The sequence below is a fragment of the Macaca fascicularis genome, chromosome 1, assembly GCF_037993035.2.
Source record: "Macaca fascicularis isolate 582-1 chromosome 1, T2T-MFA8v1.1".
Classification (NCBI taxonomy): Eukaryota; Metazoa; Chordata; class Mammalia; order Primates; family Cercopithecidae; genus Macaca; species Macaca fascicularis.
This window is the reverse complement of record NC_088375.1, coordinates 211,285,980-211,304,872: the sequence shown is the minus strand read 5'-3', so window position 1 is coordinate 211,304,872 and position 18,893 is coordinate 211,285,980. Positions and strand designations below refer to the sequence as shown.

Sequence of the window (18,893 nt, the reverse complement as noted above, 5' to 3'; positions counted from 1 at the left end):
TAGTGAGGTGGGGCAGGGAGGGAATTTAACAAGCAGCTAAGTGCTACATTTAGAGGATGTCCCGACACTATGGGCGCCCAGAGAAGGGCGCTGACTCCAGCTGAAGGACTGGAGCAGCTTCTCAGAGGAACTGACTCCCACAAGAAGACCTGAAGGATGAGCAGGAGTTATCTCCGAGAAGCATGATGTGGAGGAAGTGTTCTTTTTTATGTTTTGGAGACAGAGGCTCACTCTTTCACCCATGCTGGTGTGCAGTGGCATGATTCTGGCTCACTTCAGCTTGGACCTCTCAGGCTCAGGTGATCTTCCCACCTTAGCCTCCTGAGTAGCTGGGACTACAGGCACATGCCACCATGCCTGGCTTTTTTTTTTTTTTTTTTTTTGTAAAGCTGGGGTTTCACCATGTTGCCCAGGCCCAGGCTGGTCACAAACTCCTAGGCTGAAGCAACCCGCCCACCTTAGCCTCCGAAGGAAGGTTGTTCTGAGTCTACAGAAAGCACGTGCAAAGGTCCAGAGGCAAGAGAGAGTGGAAGCATGTGACAAACGGAAAGAAGTTCCAGTTGGGCTGGAGTGTACCATGAGGAGGAAGCAGGGGCCAGAAGGGAACTGGAACAGTAGCGCTACTGAAAAGAGCTGGGACCAAATCATGCAGGGTTTGTTAGCCTCATTAAAAAGTCTGCACTTGATTAGTCACTGAAAGCTTTTTAACCGGGAGGGATGTGATCAGATGTGCACTTTTGTGGGATTTTGTTTTTTGTTTTTGAGACAGAGTCTCGCTGTCACCTAGGTTGGAGTGTAATGGTGTGATCTTGGCTCACTGCAACCTCCGCCTTCTGGGTTCAAGTGATTCTCCTGCCTCAGTCTCCTGAGTAGCTGGGATTACAGGTGGCGCGCCACCATGCCTGGCTAATTTTTGTATTTTCAGTAGAGACTGGGTTTCCCCATGTTGGCCAGGCTGGTCTCGAACTCCTGACCTCAGGTGATCCGCCCACCTCGGCCTCCCAAAGTGCTGGGATTACAGGCATGAGTGACCATGTCTAGCCCAGATGTGCACTTTTGAAAGATCATTCTGGCTGCAATTTTTTTTTTTTTCTTTTTTAGACAGAGTTTTGCTCTGTCACCCAGGCCGGAGTACAGTGGTGTGATCTTGGCTCACTGCAACCTCCACCTCCCAGGTTCAAATGATTCTTCTGCCTCAGCCTCCCAAGTAGCTGGAATTACTGCTAATTTTTGTATTTTTAGTAGGGATGGGGTTTCGCCATGTTGGTCAGGCTGGTCTTGAACTCTTGACCTCAGGTGATCCTCCTGCCTTGGCCTCCCAAAGTGCTGGGATTATAGGTGTGAGCCACCATGCCGGGCCTCTGGCTGCAATTTGCACAGCACTGTGACCTTACGGTAGACTATTCACCCTTCCTGGGCCTCAGTTTTGTCATTTATAAAGTGGGGATAACCTACTCCCTGCTGGGCTATTATGAGGTTTCAATTATTATAGATAATACACACACAATGCCTGGAATCACTGATATTAGAGATGTGATGTTGGAAACATAGAAGCCCAGGTAATTCTCCAGGGATGTGTGAAGAGCTAGTTATAAAGCCAGGACTCAACTGATCTCCACAAACTCCAGTTAGTGTCCTGTCCTGCTCGATTCCTCTAGCATGATGGCAGTGGTGCTATCATGGCTCACTGCAGCCTCGAACTCCTGGTCTCAAGCCATCCTCTGCCTCAGTCTCCCAAGTTGCTAGGACTACAGGTGCATGCCATAATGGTCAGCTGGTAAACTGACCCAAAATTCAGATTTGAGAGAAGGTACTTGCTAGGATTTCTTCTGACCACACTTATTTGGGAAAAGACGTCTAGGTGTGGAGTTTGGGCTGCCCCCCACCAAGATAAGAAGTTTGTGGCAGGAGGACCACTTGAGTCAGAGTCTAGCCCCATTCCAGAACGGTACAGAGGAAACGATACCAATGTGCTCTGACTCACCCCCGCACAGAAATATTGGCTGATTGTGCTGCCTTCAAGATCGCGTCAAACCTCTGAAAACTCTCCTCTATGGAACAATTGATGTTCTTCTTGGTGAAAAGCTCTGAGGCAGCTCCAAAGATGCTGACTTCCTTGGCTCCAGCAGCAACCTGCCAACATCCAGGTGAACTCCTTTCAGCACTTTTCTCTTTTTTTTTTTTTTTTTTTTTGAGACAGAGTCTTGCTTTGTCACCCAGACTGGAGTGTAGTGGCACGATCTTGGCTCACTGCAACCTCCGCCTCCCAGGTTCAAGTGATTCCCCTGCCTCAGCCTCCTGAGTAGCTGGGATTACAGGCGCCCGCCACCACACCTGGCTAATTTTTATATTTTTAGTAGAGACAGGGTTTCACCATGTTGGTCAGGCTGGTTTCGAACTCCTGACCTTGTGATCCACCCGCCTCGGTCTCCCAAAGTACTGGGATTACAGGTGTAAGCCACCGCGCCCGGCCAGCACTTTCTTGTTTAAGGAACACTGGCACAGAGTGGCAAAAAATTTCTCTGAAGGTAAATTTTATGTTATGTGAATGTTATGGGTTGACTTGTGTCCTCCTAAAAAGACATGTTGAAGGATTAAAACCCAGCACACCTCAGAATGTGACCTTATTTGGAAACAGGGTCATTGCAGATATAATTAGTTAAGATGAAGCCATACTGGAATAGGGTGGGCCCCAATCCCATATGACTGGTGACCTTGAAAAAAGATGGCCAGCCGGGCGCGGTGGCTCATGCCTGTAATCTCAGCATTTTGGGAGGCCGAGGCGGGCAGATCACGAGGTCAGGAGATCGAGACCATCCTGGCTAACACCGTGAAACCGCGTCTGTACCAAAAATGCAAAAAATTAGCCGGGCGTGGTGGTGGACGCCTGTAGTCCCAGCTACTCTGGAGGCTGAGGCAGGTGAATTGCTTGAACCTGGGAGGCGGAGCTTGCAGTGAGCCGAGATTGTGCCACTGTACACCAGCCTGGGCGACAGAGCCAGACTCTGTATAAAAAACACAAAAACAAAAGATGGCCATGTAAAGACACAGAGACACAGAAAAGGCGGCCCTGGGAAGATGGAGGCAGAGACTGGAGAGATGCATCTACAAGCCAGGCAATGCCAAGGACTGCTGGCCACCACCAGAGCCCAGGAGACAGGCATGGGACGGATTCTCCAAGAGGCCTCAGAAGGAACCAATCCTGCTGACACCTTGATTTGGGACTTTTGGCCTTCAGAACTGTGAGAGAATAAACTCCTGTTGTTTTAAGCCACCCAATTTGTAGTGCTTGCTTTTTTTTTTTTGAGACAGAGTCTCGCTCTGTCACCCAGGCTGGAATGCAGTGGCATGGTCTTGGCTCACTGCAACCTCCGCCTTCTGGGTTCAAGTGATTCTGCTGCCTCAGCCTCCCGAGTAGCTAGGATTACAGGCGCCTGCCACTACGCCCGGCTAATTTTTTGTATTTTTAGTAGAGATGGGGTTCCACTGTGTTAGCCAGGATGGTCTCGATCTCCTGACCTCGTGATCTGCCCACCTTGGCCTCCCAAAGTGCTGGGATTACAGGCGTGAGCCACTGCGCCCAGCCTGTAGTGCTTTCTTACAGTAGCAGTAGGAAACAAACACAGTAATTTCTCTTAATTTAAAAAAAAAAAAACCTTTGACTTTCCCCAAGGAAACCACCACCACCGCCATCACCACCCTGGAAGTCACTCTTGAGAAAACGCTTTTTTTTCTTTTTCTTGCTCTGTCACCCAGGCTGGATGAGTGCAGCAGTGTTATCATGGCTCACTGCAGCCTCGAACTCCTAGTCTCAAGCCATCCTGTGCCTCAGTCTCCTGAGTAGCTAGGACTACAGGTGCATGCCATCACAGCCAGCTAATTAATTTTTTTTTTTTTTTTTTTGTAGAGACAAGGTCTCCTTATGGTCTGGTCCATAAAGCGGGTCTCAAGCTGGTCTCAAGCTTCTGGCCTCAAGCTGTCCTCCTGCCTCAGCCTCCCAAAGTGCTGGGATTATAGATGTGAGCCACTGTGCCCAGCCAAATAAAGGTTTTTGCCTAAATCCAGAACCGACATCTCCAAAGATGTTCTTGTCTAAAATTGTAAGAAAGTTGGCAGATGCCAGCAACTACTGTTGAAACTTGTGGAGAGCTTGATTACCTTTCTCTAATGAAGTGGATAATCAAAAGAGCTATCATTTATTAAGCAGTTACCTTTTATCAGGCTCTTGCTAAGCAATGTACATGCATCCTATCTTCTGAAATGCTCACAACTTCAGGTATTATCATTTAGCCCTATTTTATAGGCTTGTCAACTTGTCAACATCACAGAACAGTGAGTGGCAGGGCCAGGTCTGCCCCAGGGTCTGGCTGACAGACAAGCTGTTCAGATGGACGTCCCAGGACAGGGGACTGAGGCCCCAAGACAAGGCAGGGACCAATGCCATCAATCTCATTTCAAGAGCCCCCACCAACAAGCTATCCTCTTACCGCTGCCTCGAAGCCTTTCAAATTGGGGATCAGGACTGGGTAGGTGATGCCAGGAAACTTCTGAATGCCCTTCAAGACTTCAGCATGGTCAGCCATCTAGGAACCAAGGGAGACACTGTCAAGCCATCACCAAGAGCAGGCAGAGAGTTCAGTTAGAGAAAACCTTTTCATCACAAAGCCTCTGATCTCCAGAACTCTTAGAGAGTAATTCCTTCTGCAGAGCTGAGTCTCTCCAGTACTTTCACTGTTTGACTGCTGCTGAGTCCCAAGGGCCCGTGGTTTGGGTGAGATCCCAGTTTCTCCATAGGGCCCATACTGCCAGCTTTACATATGCAGAAACAGCAGGAATACTACTGCCAGCCATTTATTGAGAACGTACTCTGGGCCAGGCACTGAGCTCAGCTGTGTGTTAAACACTCCTTTGTAACAGGATGTATCTTCTCCACTTAACTATCTTTGTGAAGCAGGAGTTGTCAGTCTTCCTCTTTTACAAACAAAGAAACCACAGACAGGCATAGAGGGTCTTAGACTTTAGGGCTAGAAGAGGTCATCTCTAATATCGAGGAGGGGAAAGGCCTTAGCAATGTCACTGAGCAAGTCAGATGAGCAGAGCCAAGACTGAACCCAAGGCCCTGAATCCTGGGCCATGTTCTTTTGCTGCAACACAGTGCTATGAATCACCTGAGACCTCTCAAAGCCAGGGGCTTGGAAACCTATGGTCTTGACTTCTACTTGCTTCAAAGGCAAATGCAAAACTTTTCATCCCTGGAGAAAGGCCTCTCATTGAGGGCTAGGGCTCACCTGGGGAACCCACTTAGGAGACACAAAGCTGGTTGCTTCTATAACAGAGAGTCCTGCTTCAGAAAGCATGTCTATCAGCTTGATTTTCACTGGAGTAGATACGATATTCTAGAGTGGAGAAACACCAGGTCAGCAAAGTTAGTATTAAAACAGCCTTAGAATGCAGTACCTATTAGTTCAAGTACTATAGATAATTTTTTGCAGTGAATGCAGCTTCTCACCTGAAAAAGAGTTATTTACATAGAAACATTATTCCGCCATGCAGGTTTTCCCATAAGTAAATGTGTGTTAATTTATAATCCCATCATAAACAAATTGAGAGCAACGTGTGACGGCCTGAAAGGGCAGAGATGACTAACCCTCTAGGGGGTATGGGATGGGGCCCCGAAAGTATCACACCCTCCTCTCTTCTGTCTCCCAGCTGGCACAGGACTTCAGCCTCATGTGTTCAGCGTACAGCTTCTTTATCTTCCTCCCCACCATGTCCAGTAGCTCACCAGATTCTATGGATTCCTCTTTCCAAATCTACCATCATTATTCTGTATATAACATGCCATGGTCTCATGCCACTAATTCATCCTACACAGGAATCCTCCTAAAATGCAGCTTCCAATCTTCCATTCTCCTGCATCAAAAGCTTTCTATGGCTCCCTAAGATTTACAGGATTAGGCAACAAATTCTAAGAACTCCAGGTCCAGGAGGACACATTGGCTCACGCCTGTAATCCCAGGACTTTGGGAGGCTGAGGCAGGTAGATTGTTTAAGCTTAGGAGTTTGAGACCAGCCTGGGCAACATGGCGAAAAATACAAAAGTTAGCCAGGCGTGGTGGCACGTGTGTGATCCGGCTACTCAGGAGGCTGAGGTGGGAGGATCGCTGGACCCTGGGAAGTCAAGGCTGCAGTGAGCAATAATTGTGCCACTGCACTGGGTGACACAGATCAAGACCCTGTCTCAAACAAAAAGAACACACAAAAAAACTCCAGGCCCTTCTTACTAGGTCCTCCCTTCGCCTGCCTTCTCCAATTTCTCTCCCACTGCTCTAATTTAATCTATTCCATATATATATATATATATATATTTTTTTTTTTTTTTTTTTTTTTTTTTTTTGAGATGGAGTCTTGCTCTATTGCTCAGGCTGGAGTGCAGCGGCACAATCTCGGCTCACTGCAACCTCCGCCTTCCGGGTTCAAGCAATTCTCCTGCCTCAGCCTCCAGAGTAGCTGGGATTACATGCACATGCCACCACCATGGCTCATTTATTTTAGTAGAGATGGGGTTTTACCATGTTGGCCAGGCTGGTCTCAAACTCCTGACCTCAGGTGATCTGCCTGCCTCAGCCTCCCAAAGTGCCAGTATTACAGGCATCATGCCCAGCCTGTTAAATAATTTTTGAAAAGCCCTCCATGTTCCAGGCATTGTGCTAGGTGCCAGGGATACAGTGATAAGCAGAACAGATAGGATTCTGCCTTCCAGGAACTTACACACTATTGTTTCCAACAAGCACTCACTATTAAAGCTAGGATGGATGTGCTAAAAGAAAAAAAAAAAAGGAAAGAAAAAAAGCTTTTCTTATTGAAAAATAATCAATATATAATTCTTTCAGAAAAACATGCCAAAAACAAAAGAAAACTACCCTTAGAACCTCTGGTGATAACACTATTAACACCCTGGTGTGTAACTTTCTAGATCTGTGCAGTCCAATATGTCACTAGTCACATGTGGTTATTTCAATTTAATAAAAATTGTGTAAAAATAAAAATTCAATTCCTTGGCCACACTAGTCACATCTCAAGTTCTCAAGGACCACATGGGTGTAGTGGCCACCACATGGAAAGGCTCACGTCCAGAATATTTCCATCTTCACAGAAAGTGCTGGTCTAGGTCCTAGTGTAGATAAATGTTCCCATATGTATACAAACTTTTTTCTTACATAAAAGTGTAAGATAAAAAAATACATGGCAGGGCGCAGTGGCTCATGCCTGTAATCCCAGCACTTTGGGAGGCTGAGGCAGGTGGATCACCTGAGGTTGGGAGTTCAAGACCAGCCTGGCCAACCTGGTGAAACTTCGTCTCTACTAAAAATACAAAAATTACCTGGGCATGGTGGTGGAGTCCTGTAATCCTTGCTACTCGGGAGGCTGAGGCAGGAGAATCACTTGAACCGGGAAGGTGGAGGATGTGGTGAGCCAAGATTGTGCCACTGCACTACAGCCTGGGTGACAGAGTGAGACGCTGTCTCCCCCACCAAAAAAAAAAAAAAAAAAAATACACACACACACACACACACACACAAACACGCACACGCCCTATTTTTGTTTGGAGACAGAATTGTGCTGTCACCCAGGCTGGAGTACAGTGGCACGATCTCGACTCACTACAACCTCTGCCTTCCGGGTTCAAGTAATTCTCGTGCCTCAGCCTTAGGATTGCAGGTGTGCGCCATCACACCCAGCTAATTTTTTTTTTTTTTTTTTTTTTAAGTAGAGACAGGGTTTCACTATATTGGCCAGCCTGGTCTCAAACTCCCAGCTTCAAGTGATCTGCCTGCCTCAGCCTCCTGAAGTGCTGGGATTACAGGCATCATGCCCAGCCACACGCACTCTTTTATAACCTGCTTGAGTCACTTTATATATACCTATGTTATTAATGGCTTCATAATATTTCATTTTATAAGAAGTCCATAATGTATCTGACCCAACTTTCCTCATATGAAACATTTAGGTTGTTTCCAACAGTTCTGCGCTTACCAACAGGTTCATAAGGAACACCTCCAAGGCTAAATCTCTACATTTGGCCTTCATGACTTGCTTTGGATAAATCCCATTACATGGAATTGCTGGGTCTAAAGGCATGCCCTCACCTTCACTCCACACCACCTACCCCACCCCACTGGGCTGTGGACCTGGGGACACCAAACCTGTTGCACCACCATTCAATTTATGTATATATATGTATATACATTTTTTTTAATAAGATGGAGTCTTGTTATGTTGCCCAGACTGGTCTCAAACTCCTGGGCTCAAGCCATCCTCCCACCTCAGCCTCCCAAGTAATTAGGGATGATAGACATGAGCCACCCACCCAGCTTGCCCCACCATTTTAGATCATTTAACTGTCACAGATGCCTGTCCCTGTTTGGCCTCCTCTACTCTCCCCTAACTTGTGCAGAGGAATCACATTTTGCATAGCTCTGTCCACTGCCATTGCACCTACCACACGTTATACTCAAAGCAGATGCCTGAAACACTTTTCTGGCTCATTTCCATCTTTACCTTTTCATTTTGTAGACCGTCTCGGGGACCAACTTCCACAATTTTCACTTGCTTTGGTAAAGTGTCCATAGATGAGGTGCTGACCTTTGGTTTAAAAGAGGAAACAAAAAGTATGAGGAAGAGATTGCCACAATTCCCAGGGAGACCAATATGAAAGAATGGATCTATCTTCACTAATAATGACACAAGAAGAAATATTTCTCACCATTTAATTCACATTTGGTCTATTTGAGAATTTAAGAACAAAAAAAATATTTCACGGCCAGGCATGGTGGCTCAAGCCTGTAATCCCAGCACTTTGGGAGGCTGAGGCAGGCGGATCACAAGGTCAGGAGATCAAGACCACCCTGGCTAACACAGTGAAACCCCGTCTCTACTAAAAATACAAAAAATTAGCCGGGCGTGGTGGCGGGCACCTGTAGTCCCAGCTACTCAGGAGACTGAGGTAGGAGAATGGTGTGAACCCAGGAGGCGGAGGTTGCAGTGAGCCGAGATCCGGCCACTGCACTCCAGCCTGGGCGACACAGCCAGACTTTGTCTCAAAAAAAAAAAAAAATTTCCCTTAGTAACAGGAACAAGCAAGAGATTCATGCTCCCAGTACAGGTTCTCTTCTGAAGTCTGGACTCCTTTTCCACTGCCTACCTGACAGCTCTATTTGCATCTCTTCAATTTAGCAGTCCTGAAACAGAACTCTAATTTCTCCTAAAGCCTGTCTGACTCCATCCTTTCCATCTCTGTAAAAGGCATCGCATGTACCCTACTGCTTAAGCCAGAACTTGATTCATCCCTTTCACCTATTCACCATGGCCTACAGGACTCTGTATGCTGCTGTATGTACGTCAGAAGTCGTTTAAAAAGGCCGGGTATCACAGTGGGGGGCAGTGGCTCACGCCTGTAATCCCAGTACTTTGGGAGGCTGAGGCAGGCGACCACTTGAGGTCAGAAGTTTGAGACCAGCCTGACCAACATGGTGAAACCCCGTCTCTACTAAAAATATACAAAAAATAGCCAGGTGTGGTGGTGCATGCCTGATTCCAGCTACTCAAGAGGCTAAGGCAGGAGAATCGCTTGAACCAGGGAGGCGGAAGTTGCAGTGAGCCAAGATCGTGCCACTGTACTCCATCTTGGGTGACAGAGAAAGACTCCATCTCAAAAAAAAGCAAAAAACAGAAAACAAAAGGCTAGGCACTGTGGCTCATGCCTGTAATCCCAGCACTTTGGGAGGCCAAGGCAGGCAGATCACTTGAGGCTAGAGGCTCGAGACCAGCCTGGCCAACATGAACAAACTCCGTCTCTACTAAAAATAGAAAAATTAGCCAGGTGCGCTGGAATGGACCTGTAGTCCCAGCTACTCAAGAGGCTGAGGTGGGAGAATCGCTTGAGCCCAGAAGGTCGAGGCTGCAGTGAGCTATGACTGTGCCACTACACTCCAGCCTGGTCAACAGAGCAAGACCATCTCAAAAAAAAAGAAAAAAAAAATTAACTGACTCTATATGTCACTTGATGCCTTCCAATTAAAAAAAGAAAAGAAAAGACTCTGTATGAGTTGGCTCCTCTGACCTCCTGGAATCATCACTTGCCCCTACTGTCCACTCCCAACCTTCACCCAACAGGTTGCTAAGCTCCCTGCCTTCTCTTCCTTCTGCCCCAAGGCTGCTTATCTGGCTTTAAAAAATAAAAAACAAAAAAAACAAAACAAAACAAAAAAAACCTAGCTCTTCTCACATCTCTCTCTCATCTTTCAGTTGCAGAGAGGCTTCCTCTGACCACCCTTTGCAAAGCTGCCTCTCTTCCCACCCCCATTATGTTTTATTGCAGAGCTATAATTATTTCCTTCAAAGCACGATAAAGAATGCCTACTCAATGTCTCTTCCAGTAGAACATAAGCTCTTTGAGGGACCTTGTCTGTCCCAACTCCACTTCATCCCTAGTGTTTGGCACTGTGTTTGGTACAAAGTAGGCACTCTTTAAAGTCATTAAAATAACAAATAAACCATGAAGGACATAGCTGTCCCAGAAGAGAGCAATTACTGAGTGTGGGGAAGAATAGTCAGTCCTGGACTTTTCGGGGTGTGGGCGAGATGCAGGAGGGCTCTATTCTGTTACAGTCATAGGCTGGATGATGACAAGAATGGGTCTAAGGGGAGGTGACACCCCCAGTAGCTGAAAACATTTTTTACAAAATGCCTTGAGTCTCCTCTATATAAAGTCTGCTCCAAATCTTAGTCTTCCCTATCAAGTAACACAAGACTTTTTTTTTCCCTCTTCCCTCTACCTGTCTTGATACTGTAACTTTTCAAATCAACTTTGTTATATAGATTTAATCCGAATAAATATACCACAATGGGGCAAAGCGGGAGGCACACTGTGTAATCTGCTAAGGATCTCAACCCCCTGAAGCCCCTCAGGAATTCCCTGCTAGGAAGCAGCTGGAACATGTACAACTCACCTGACTGGCCTTGTTTCAGCCAACAAAGCTTCTTAGAGACTAAGGCAACGAGCCACTGAATTTCATGAAGTCAACAGGCTAAATTGGAAGGTCCCTGCAACTTGAATCTCCCTCCAACAGGGCTGTTCAGCCTCTGCTAGTATATCACCCTAAAACTATCTCACTGGAACATAAGTTTCATGAGACAGGGACTTTGTTTTATTCAATGCTGTATTTCTAAGGCCCTGGGACATAATAGGGGCTCGATAAATAACAGTTGAGTGTTGCTGAAAGAATCTAAAACACGCTTCAGGCTGAGCGTGGTGGCTCACACCTGTAATCCCAGCACTTTGGGAGGCCGAGGTGGGCGGATCACCTGAGTCAGGAGTCCGAGACCAGCCTGGCCAACATGGTGAAGCCCCATCTCTACCAAAAATACATAAATTAGCCAGGCGTGGCGGCAGGCGCCTGTAATCCCAGCTACTCGGGAGGCTGAGGCAGAAGAATCACTTGAACCTAGGAGGAGGTTGCAGTGAGCCGAGATCACGCCATTGTGCTCCAGCCTGGGGGACAAGAGTGAGACTTCATCTCAAAAAACAAAAAGAATCTAAAACCTGCTTCCAAGTTGCTTTTATTAGAACATTATAAACTCAATTACACTTCCTTCACCGTAACAGCTCTTCACAAAATAATTCACAGTTTTTAAACACTTAACATTTGCCAGGCACATACAAGAGCCATTTACATATTTATTTCTTTATTTGAGATAGAGTCTCATTCTGTCTCCAGGCTGCAGAGTAGTGACGTGATCTCAGCTCACTGCAATCTCCGCCTCCCGGGTTCAAGTGATTCCCCTGCCTCAGCCTCCCAAGTAGCTGGGACTACAAGTGCACACCACCATGCCTGGCTAATTTTTTGTATTTTAGTAGAGACAGGGTTTCACCAGGTTGGCCAGGCTGGTCTCGAACTCCCGACCTCAAGTGATCTACCCACCTCGGCCTCCCAAAGTGCTAGGATTATAGGCACGAGCCACCATGCCTGGTGAGCCGTTTACATATTAACCCACATTGTCGTCTCAACAATCTTATCAGGTAGGAACTATCGTCATCCCCATTTTACTGTAAGAAATCTAAGGCCCCACTCGGGAGGCTGAGAGGAGAATCGCTTGAACCTGGGAGGTGGAGGTTGTAGTGAGTTGAGATTGCCCCACTGCACTCCAGTCTGGGTGACAGATGACAGAGCAAGACTCTGTCTCAGGAAAAAAAAAAAAAAGAAATCTGAGGCCCAAAGAGATTAAGTAACCTTCCTGAGGCGACATAGAGAGCTAGTCACTGAGGCAGCATCTAAACCTGGCAGTGTGGCTCTAGAGCACAAGCTCCTAACCTCCGGGCCACTGTTGCCTCTTTACCACCGTTCGGTCCACAGTCTTCTCTTCTCCTGGTTAAACATCCCATTTCTCCTCTGTAAAGCTCTGCTCAGAGAGGGTCCCCCTAACTACACAAGTACTGTGCCACAGTGTCCTGAGGTATGGTATACCTACATCAACATTAACAGCGAATACTGACTAAACCCAGTGTTAAACCACAGGCATTAGAACCTCAAGGCAGGGACTATTATTATCCCAACTCTATAGGTGAAGAAACCAAGCCTCAGGAAGATTACCCAAAAATCACAGTTAGAAAGTGACAGAGCTTGGACTTGAACCCATATCTGGTACTAATACTAATACTGGTTCCTATGCTTGGAACCCCATAGATGGCCATCTCATTACACCAAATATTTCTTAAAAGCAAATTAATATCTACTATTTCGTTTAATTTTCTTAACTTTCTAAGTTGGAATTGCCATCTTCATTTTACACATGACCAGGTGGTGCAGGTGAATGGCCTAGTAAAGATATTAACGTGGCTTTCTGAGAGGGACCCAGTGCCAGGAGTGTATTTTTCCCTCTGTACAGCTGTAACTCCTTCTCAACTCTCTAAGGGAAAAATACAACCACCGACCGATCACTTATTAGGAGCCAGAACACTGCCAACTGTATTACTCACATTTTCTCTAATCTCAAAACCAACCCAAGAGAATGTTGTCCGTTTTATAGATGAAAGAACTGAAGTTTAGAGAAAGTAAATAACTATGTAATTAAGCCTAGAAAGTGGCAGAACTATTGGGACACCCTAGCTTGAGCTTTTATTTTTTCTGTTCCATACAGCTAGGTCTCCTACATTTTACCTGCGCCGAAAATGGGAGAGGGGAAACATCAGGATCGAACAGGATCAAAGTGCAATTCCAAGGGAATCACAGCTTGGCTCCAATCAACGCAAGTCCCGCTCGGTACGATGGGATACTTCCCCAAGCATCTCTAAAAGCAACAAGAGTTGGAAATGGAGGCGAGGGAAATGCAAGGGTGTTCGTGATTTTCACTAATGAAGAGTTGGAGAGGTCTGAAGCTCAATTAGAGGGAGAAAGGGGCCAGGGTCATCGGAAAGGGCCCTGGGCGGGGAATAAGGACGCCTAGGATGGCGTCCCAGGTCTCCACGACCTAGACAAATCACTCCACCTCTCCGGACCTCAGTTTTCCCATCCCCTTCAAAGGATTTGAGGGGAACAGGGAGGGTCCAGGACTCCAACGCCCTCCCGACTCTGGCCTGAGAGCTGTCCGGCCTCGCCTCTAAGAGAGCAGCCACCACTGCCAAGCTCCCGACCCTGACAGTCAGAGTGCCGGCAGGGCCGCCGCCTCGGCGGCTCGGGGCACTTACAGCCCGAAGGGACGCCAAGCCCACCAGTCGCCGCGGAAGCGCCTTCGTCATTGCTGCCATCTTGGCCCAGTATGCCCCGCGGCAGTCCAGAGGGACCCCGCGTGACCGACGGCCGCCTGGTGGGCGAGGCCCCGCCCCGCCCCTCCGCCGTGACTTCCGAAGCTGGCTCCACCCCCAGCCTCTCTCCGTTTTGATTCCGAGAGCCTCTTACATGGCAAGCCAAGTGAGACGCTGGGAATATAAAGATGAGCAGAATTAGCCTGGACATCATGTTAAACCTAGCACTTTGGGAGACCGAGGCGGGTAGATCACCTGAGGTCAGGAGTTCGAGACCAGCCTAGCTAACATGCCGAAACCCCCGCCTCTACTAAAAAAAAAAAAAAAAAAAAAAAAAAAAAATTAGCCGGGCGGGGTGGTGGGCTCCTGTAATCCCATCTACTTGGGAGGCTGAGGCAGAATTGTTTGAACCCGGGAGGCGAGGTTGCAGTGAGCCAAGATCGCACCACTGCACTCCAGCCTGGGTGACAGCAAGATTCTGTTTCAAAAAAAAAAAAAATGGCCAGGCGCGGTGGCTCACGCCTGTAATCCCAGCACTCTGGGAGGCCGAGGCGGGCGGATCACGAGGTGAGGAGATTGAGACCATCCTGGCTAACACAGTGAAACCCCGTCTCTACTAAAAAAATACAAAAAATTAGCCGGGCGTGGTGGCGGGAGCCTGTAGTCCCAGCTAATCGGGAGGCTGAGGCAGGAGAATGGCTCCGTCTCAAAAAAAAAAAAAAAGAAGGTATGGTGGCGGATGCCTGTAATTCCAGCTAATCAGGGGCTGAGGCAAGAGGATCGTTTGAGCCTGGGATGCTGAGGTTGCAGCAAGTAGAGATCGTGCCACTGAACTCCAGCCTGGGCGACACAGTGAGAGCCTGTCAAAAACAAACAAAAAACCCAAAACTGGCCGGGCGCGGTGGCTCAAGCCTGTAATCCCAGCACTTTGGGAGGCCGAGGCGGGCGGATCACAAGGTCAGGAGATCCAGACCACAGTGAAACCCCGTCTCTACTAAAAATACAAAAAATTAGCCGGGCGCGGTGGCGGGCGCCTGTAGTCCCAGCTACTCAGGAGGCTGAGGCAGGAGAATGGCGTGAACCCAGGAGGCGGAGCTTGCAGTGAGCCGAGATCGCGCCACTGCACTCCAGCCTGGGCAACAGCGTGAGACTCCGTCTCAAAAAAAAAAAACAACAACAACAACAAAAAAAACAAACAAAAAACTCAAAACCAACCAACCAAACAAAAACATGAACAAAAATTAACCAAATTCTGTGGCTTCTTGTGCTTAGAGTGTGGGAGGTGTGAAGAGACAGATATTCATAGTTACACAAACAGTCGTGTCATTTCTAACTTGCACTATAAGAAGCAGCTTTACGATTCGCCACTCACTGTTCCGAATTCTTAGCACGTATTAAGTCACACATCACTATCTTCAGGATTCAAACACAGGCAGGCAGCTCCAGAGAGTCGGACATCCTTAGACTTTCACACCTTAAAAAAATGATTAAGATCTATCTAGGTGTACTTTCTGAAAGGCTGAAAAAAGAAATCTATCCAGGTGAAGAGAATACAAGAAAAACTTTCCAGATGGTGTAGCATTCACAATGGCCCTGAGGCAAAGAAAATGCTTAGAATACTGTTTTTTGTTTTGTTTTGTTTTGGTGTTTGGTTTTTTGTTTTTGTTTTGTTTTTTGTTTTTTGAGATGGAGTCTCACTCTGTCACCCAGGTTGGAGTGCAGTGGCGCGATCTCGGCTTACTGCAACCTCCACCTCCCAGGTTCAAGAGCTTCTCATGCCTCAGTCTCCCGAGTAGCTGGGATTACAGGTGTGCGCCACCACGCCCGGCTAATTTTAGCGTTTTTAGTAGAAACGGGGTTTCACCATGTTGGCCAGGCTGGTCTCAAATTCCTGACCTCAGGTGGTCCACCTGCCTTGGCCTCCCAAAATTCTGCGATTACAGGTGAGAGCCACTGCCCCAAGTCAGAGCACTGTTTTTCAAACTATATGTTGTACCCCACTAACTGGTCACAGTATCAATTTAGCAGGTACAAACTTTTTTTAAAAATAAATAACTAGAATTTTGTTGATTGATTGATTGAGACAGAGTCTCACTCTGTTGCCCAGGCTGGAGTGCAGTGGCGTGATCTTGGCTCACTGCAACCTCTGCCTTCAGGGTTCAAGTGATTCTCCTGCCTCAGCCTCTGAAGTAGCTGGAATTACAAGTGCCCATCACTGTGCCTGGATAACGTTTGTATTTTTAGTAGAGATGGGGGCGTTTCACCATGTTGGCCTGGCTCGTCTCAAACTCCTAGGCTGAAGCAATTCACCCTCCTCGGCCTCCCAAAGTGCTGGGATTACAGGTGTGAGCCACTGTTCCAGGCCCAGAATATAAAATATTGCTCTATAAAAGAATGATCTAAAAAATAAAAATAATAAATAATAAAAGAGAAAAGGCTGGGTTCGGTGGCTTACACCTGTAATCCCAGCACTGTGGGAGGTTGAGGTGAGAGGATCACTTGAGGTCAGGACTTGAAGACCACTCTGGCCAATAAAGTGAGACCCCAAGTCTATACAATAAATAAGAAAAATATTAGAATACAATGTATAAAAGTAGTAAAGCTAAATACTGCTTTGCAAAACTTTTGTTCATTATATATATCAACAGGGTTGCAATGTAAAATAAATTTCTTTCTGAGGGCTGCACTCAGGAATGTTTGAAAACATCTTTTTAGCAAGATGAAAAGAAGGCTGGACTGATTGGAGAGCGGGGAGGGAGTAGGAAGGGGACTTCCTACTAAGACTGGAGAGTTTGGCAGGAACTGTCCCGCAGGGTTTTGGTGAACACACTAATAACAGCTGTCCTAATAGCAGTGATTTTGAATGGTTTAGAGCAAGGAAATCTGACTAAATTTGCATTTTTAAATAGTTACTGGGTGGATGCTAATTGGTGTGTCTTTGGTATTCTCAGGAAAGGCAGAGAAGGCACTTTCCTTGACTTAAAGGAGCTCAGATTTTATCTAAAGAAAAGACAAGACATGATACATATTCTGTTAGGTTTCAGCAGCACTGGAAATTTTCTCTATCATGACACTCAGAGCATTACCCACAGAATTCTTAAACCTGTGCTAGAGGGCTGCAGTTGGCCCAAACATACTGGTATGGTATTATTTAAAATATGACTTTCGGCCGGGCGCGGTGGCTCAAGCCTGTAATCCCAGCACTTTGGGAGGCCGAGACGGGCGGATCACGAGGTCGGGAGATCGAGACCATCCTGGTTAACACGGTGAAACCCCGTCTCTACTAAATACAAAAAACTAGCCGGGCGAGGTGGCGGGCGCCTGTAGTCCCAACTACTCGGGAGGCTGAGGCAGGAGAATGGTGTGAACCCGGGAGGCGGAGCTTGCAGTGAGCTGAGATCTGGCCACTGCACTCCAGCCTGGGTGACAGAGCAAGACTCCGTCTCAAAAAAAAAAAAAATATGACTTTCAAGACTTGTATACTGAAAATTATAAACCATTGGTGAAAAAAATTAAAGAAGACATAGTGGTAGGACATCCCATGTTCATGAATTGGAATGCTTAATACTGTTTTTTAGTTTGTTTGCTTTTGTTTTGTTTTTAAAATTTTTAATATTTATTTATTATTTTTTTGAGACAGAGTCTCACTCTGTTGCCCGGGCTGGAGTGCAGTGGCTCAATCTCGGCTCACTGCAACCTCTACCTCCTGGGTTCAAGCAATTCTCCTGCCTCAGCCTCCCGAGTAGCTGGGATTACAGGCACCTGCCACCATGCCTGGCTAATTTTTGTACTTTTAGTAGAGACAGGGTTTCACCATGTTGGCCAGGCTGGTCTCCAACTCCTTAACTCAAGTCATCCACCCTCCTTGGCCTCCCCAAAGTGCAGGGATTACAGGTGTGAGCCACCACACTCGGCCTTTTTTTTTTTTTTTTTTTTTAGATGGGGTCTCACTCACTCTCTTGACCAGGCTGGAGTGTAATAGTGCAATCATAGCTCACTGTAGCCTCAACCTCCTGCACTCAAGCCATCCTCCGACCTCAGCCTCCTGAGTAGCCAGGACCACTGGTGCGTGCGCCATCACACCCAGTTAAGTTTTACATTTTTTGCACCAACGAGGGTCTTGCCATGTTGCCCAGGCTGGTTTGAACTCCTGGGCTCAAGTGATCTTTCTTGTCTTGGCGCCTCAAAGTGTTGAGATTAAAGATGTGAGTCCCAGCACCTGGCCAAGAAGACTTAATATTGTTAAAATGTTAATACTATCCAAAATGATCTACAGGTTGAATGCATTCCCTATTAAAATCCCAAGGATTTTTTTGCAGAAATAGACACATTCATCCTAAAATTCTCATGGAATCTCAATGGCCCTTGAATGGCCAAAACAATCTTGAAAAAGGACAGTTGGAGGACTCAAACTTCCTGATTTCAAACCTTACCATAGTAAACAAAAGAGTGTGGTACTGAAATAAAGACAGACGTAGACCAATGAAGTAAAATAGAGAGCCCAGATACAAACTCTTGTATATACGGTCAAGTGATTTTTGACAAAGGTGCCAAAATCATTCCATGGGGAAAGACAGCCTTTGTAAATAAATTATGCTGTGAAAACTAGATATCCACATGTGAAAGAATAAAGTTGGACCCTTACCTGATACCATATACAAAACCTAACTCAAAATGGGTAAAAGGCCTAACCATAAGAACGAAAACTATAAGACTCTTGGAAGAAAATGTAGGGGAAAAGGCACAGTCATAAAAAACAATGAAATCATGTTCTTTGCAGCAACATGGATGGAGCTGGAGGCTATAATCCTAAGTGAATTAACTCAGGAACAGAAAACCAAATACCACATGTTCTCACTTATAAGTGGGAGCTAAACATTGAGCACACATAGACATAACCATGGGAACAATAGGCCAGGCGTGGTTGCTCACGGATGTAACCCCAGCACTTTGGGAGGCTGAGATGGGTGGATCACTTGAGCTCATGAGTTTGAGACCAGCCTGGCCAACATGGTGAAACCCCATCTCTACTAATAATACAAAAATTAGCCAGGTATGGTAGCAGGCACCTGTAATTCCAGATAATTGG

At 46.6% G+C, this 18,893-nt stretch overlaps 1 protein-coding gene across 14 annotated transcripts in view; it reads right to left on the bottom strand.

The window, feature by feature from the left end:
* The window catches only part of HMGCL (3-hydroxy-3-methylglutaryl-CoA lyase), a 41,572-nt gene that overhangs the window by 10,000 nt on the left and 12,679 nt on the right, over positions 1–18,893 (bottom strand). For 4 of the 14 annotated variants that reach the window (XR_012424576.1, XR_012424575.1, XM_045378220.3 and 1 more), the window contains exons 1-5: positions 13,748–13,820; positions 8,563–8,646; positions 5,289–5,396; positions 4,488–4,583; positions 1,985–2,133 (exon numbers count right to left, since the gene is read on the bottom strand). Coding sequence is in view for 10 of the 14 variants with exons in the window: in XM_045378220.3 (XP_045234155.1) it covers positions 1,985–2,133; positions 4,488–4,583; positions 5,289–5,396; positions 8,563–8,646; positions 13,748–13,807 (497 nt within the window). In the remaining 4 variants the exon portion in view is untranslated. Of the gene's footprint in view, positions 1–1,984; positions 2,134–4,487; positions 4,584–5,288; positions 5,397–8,562; positions 8,647–13,220; positions 13,351–13,747; positions 13,821–18,893 lie in introns of those variants that run through there. The other 10 variants (XR_012424578.1, XM_074017144.1, XM_045378211.2 and 7 more) reach the window with 5 other exon arrangements.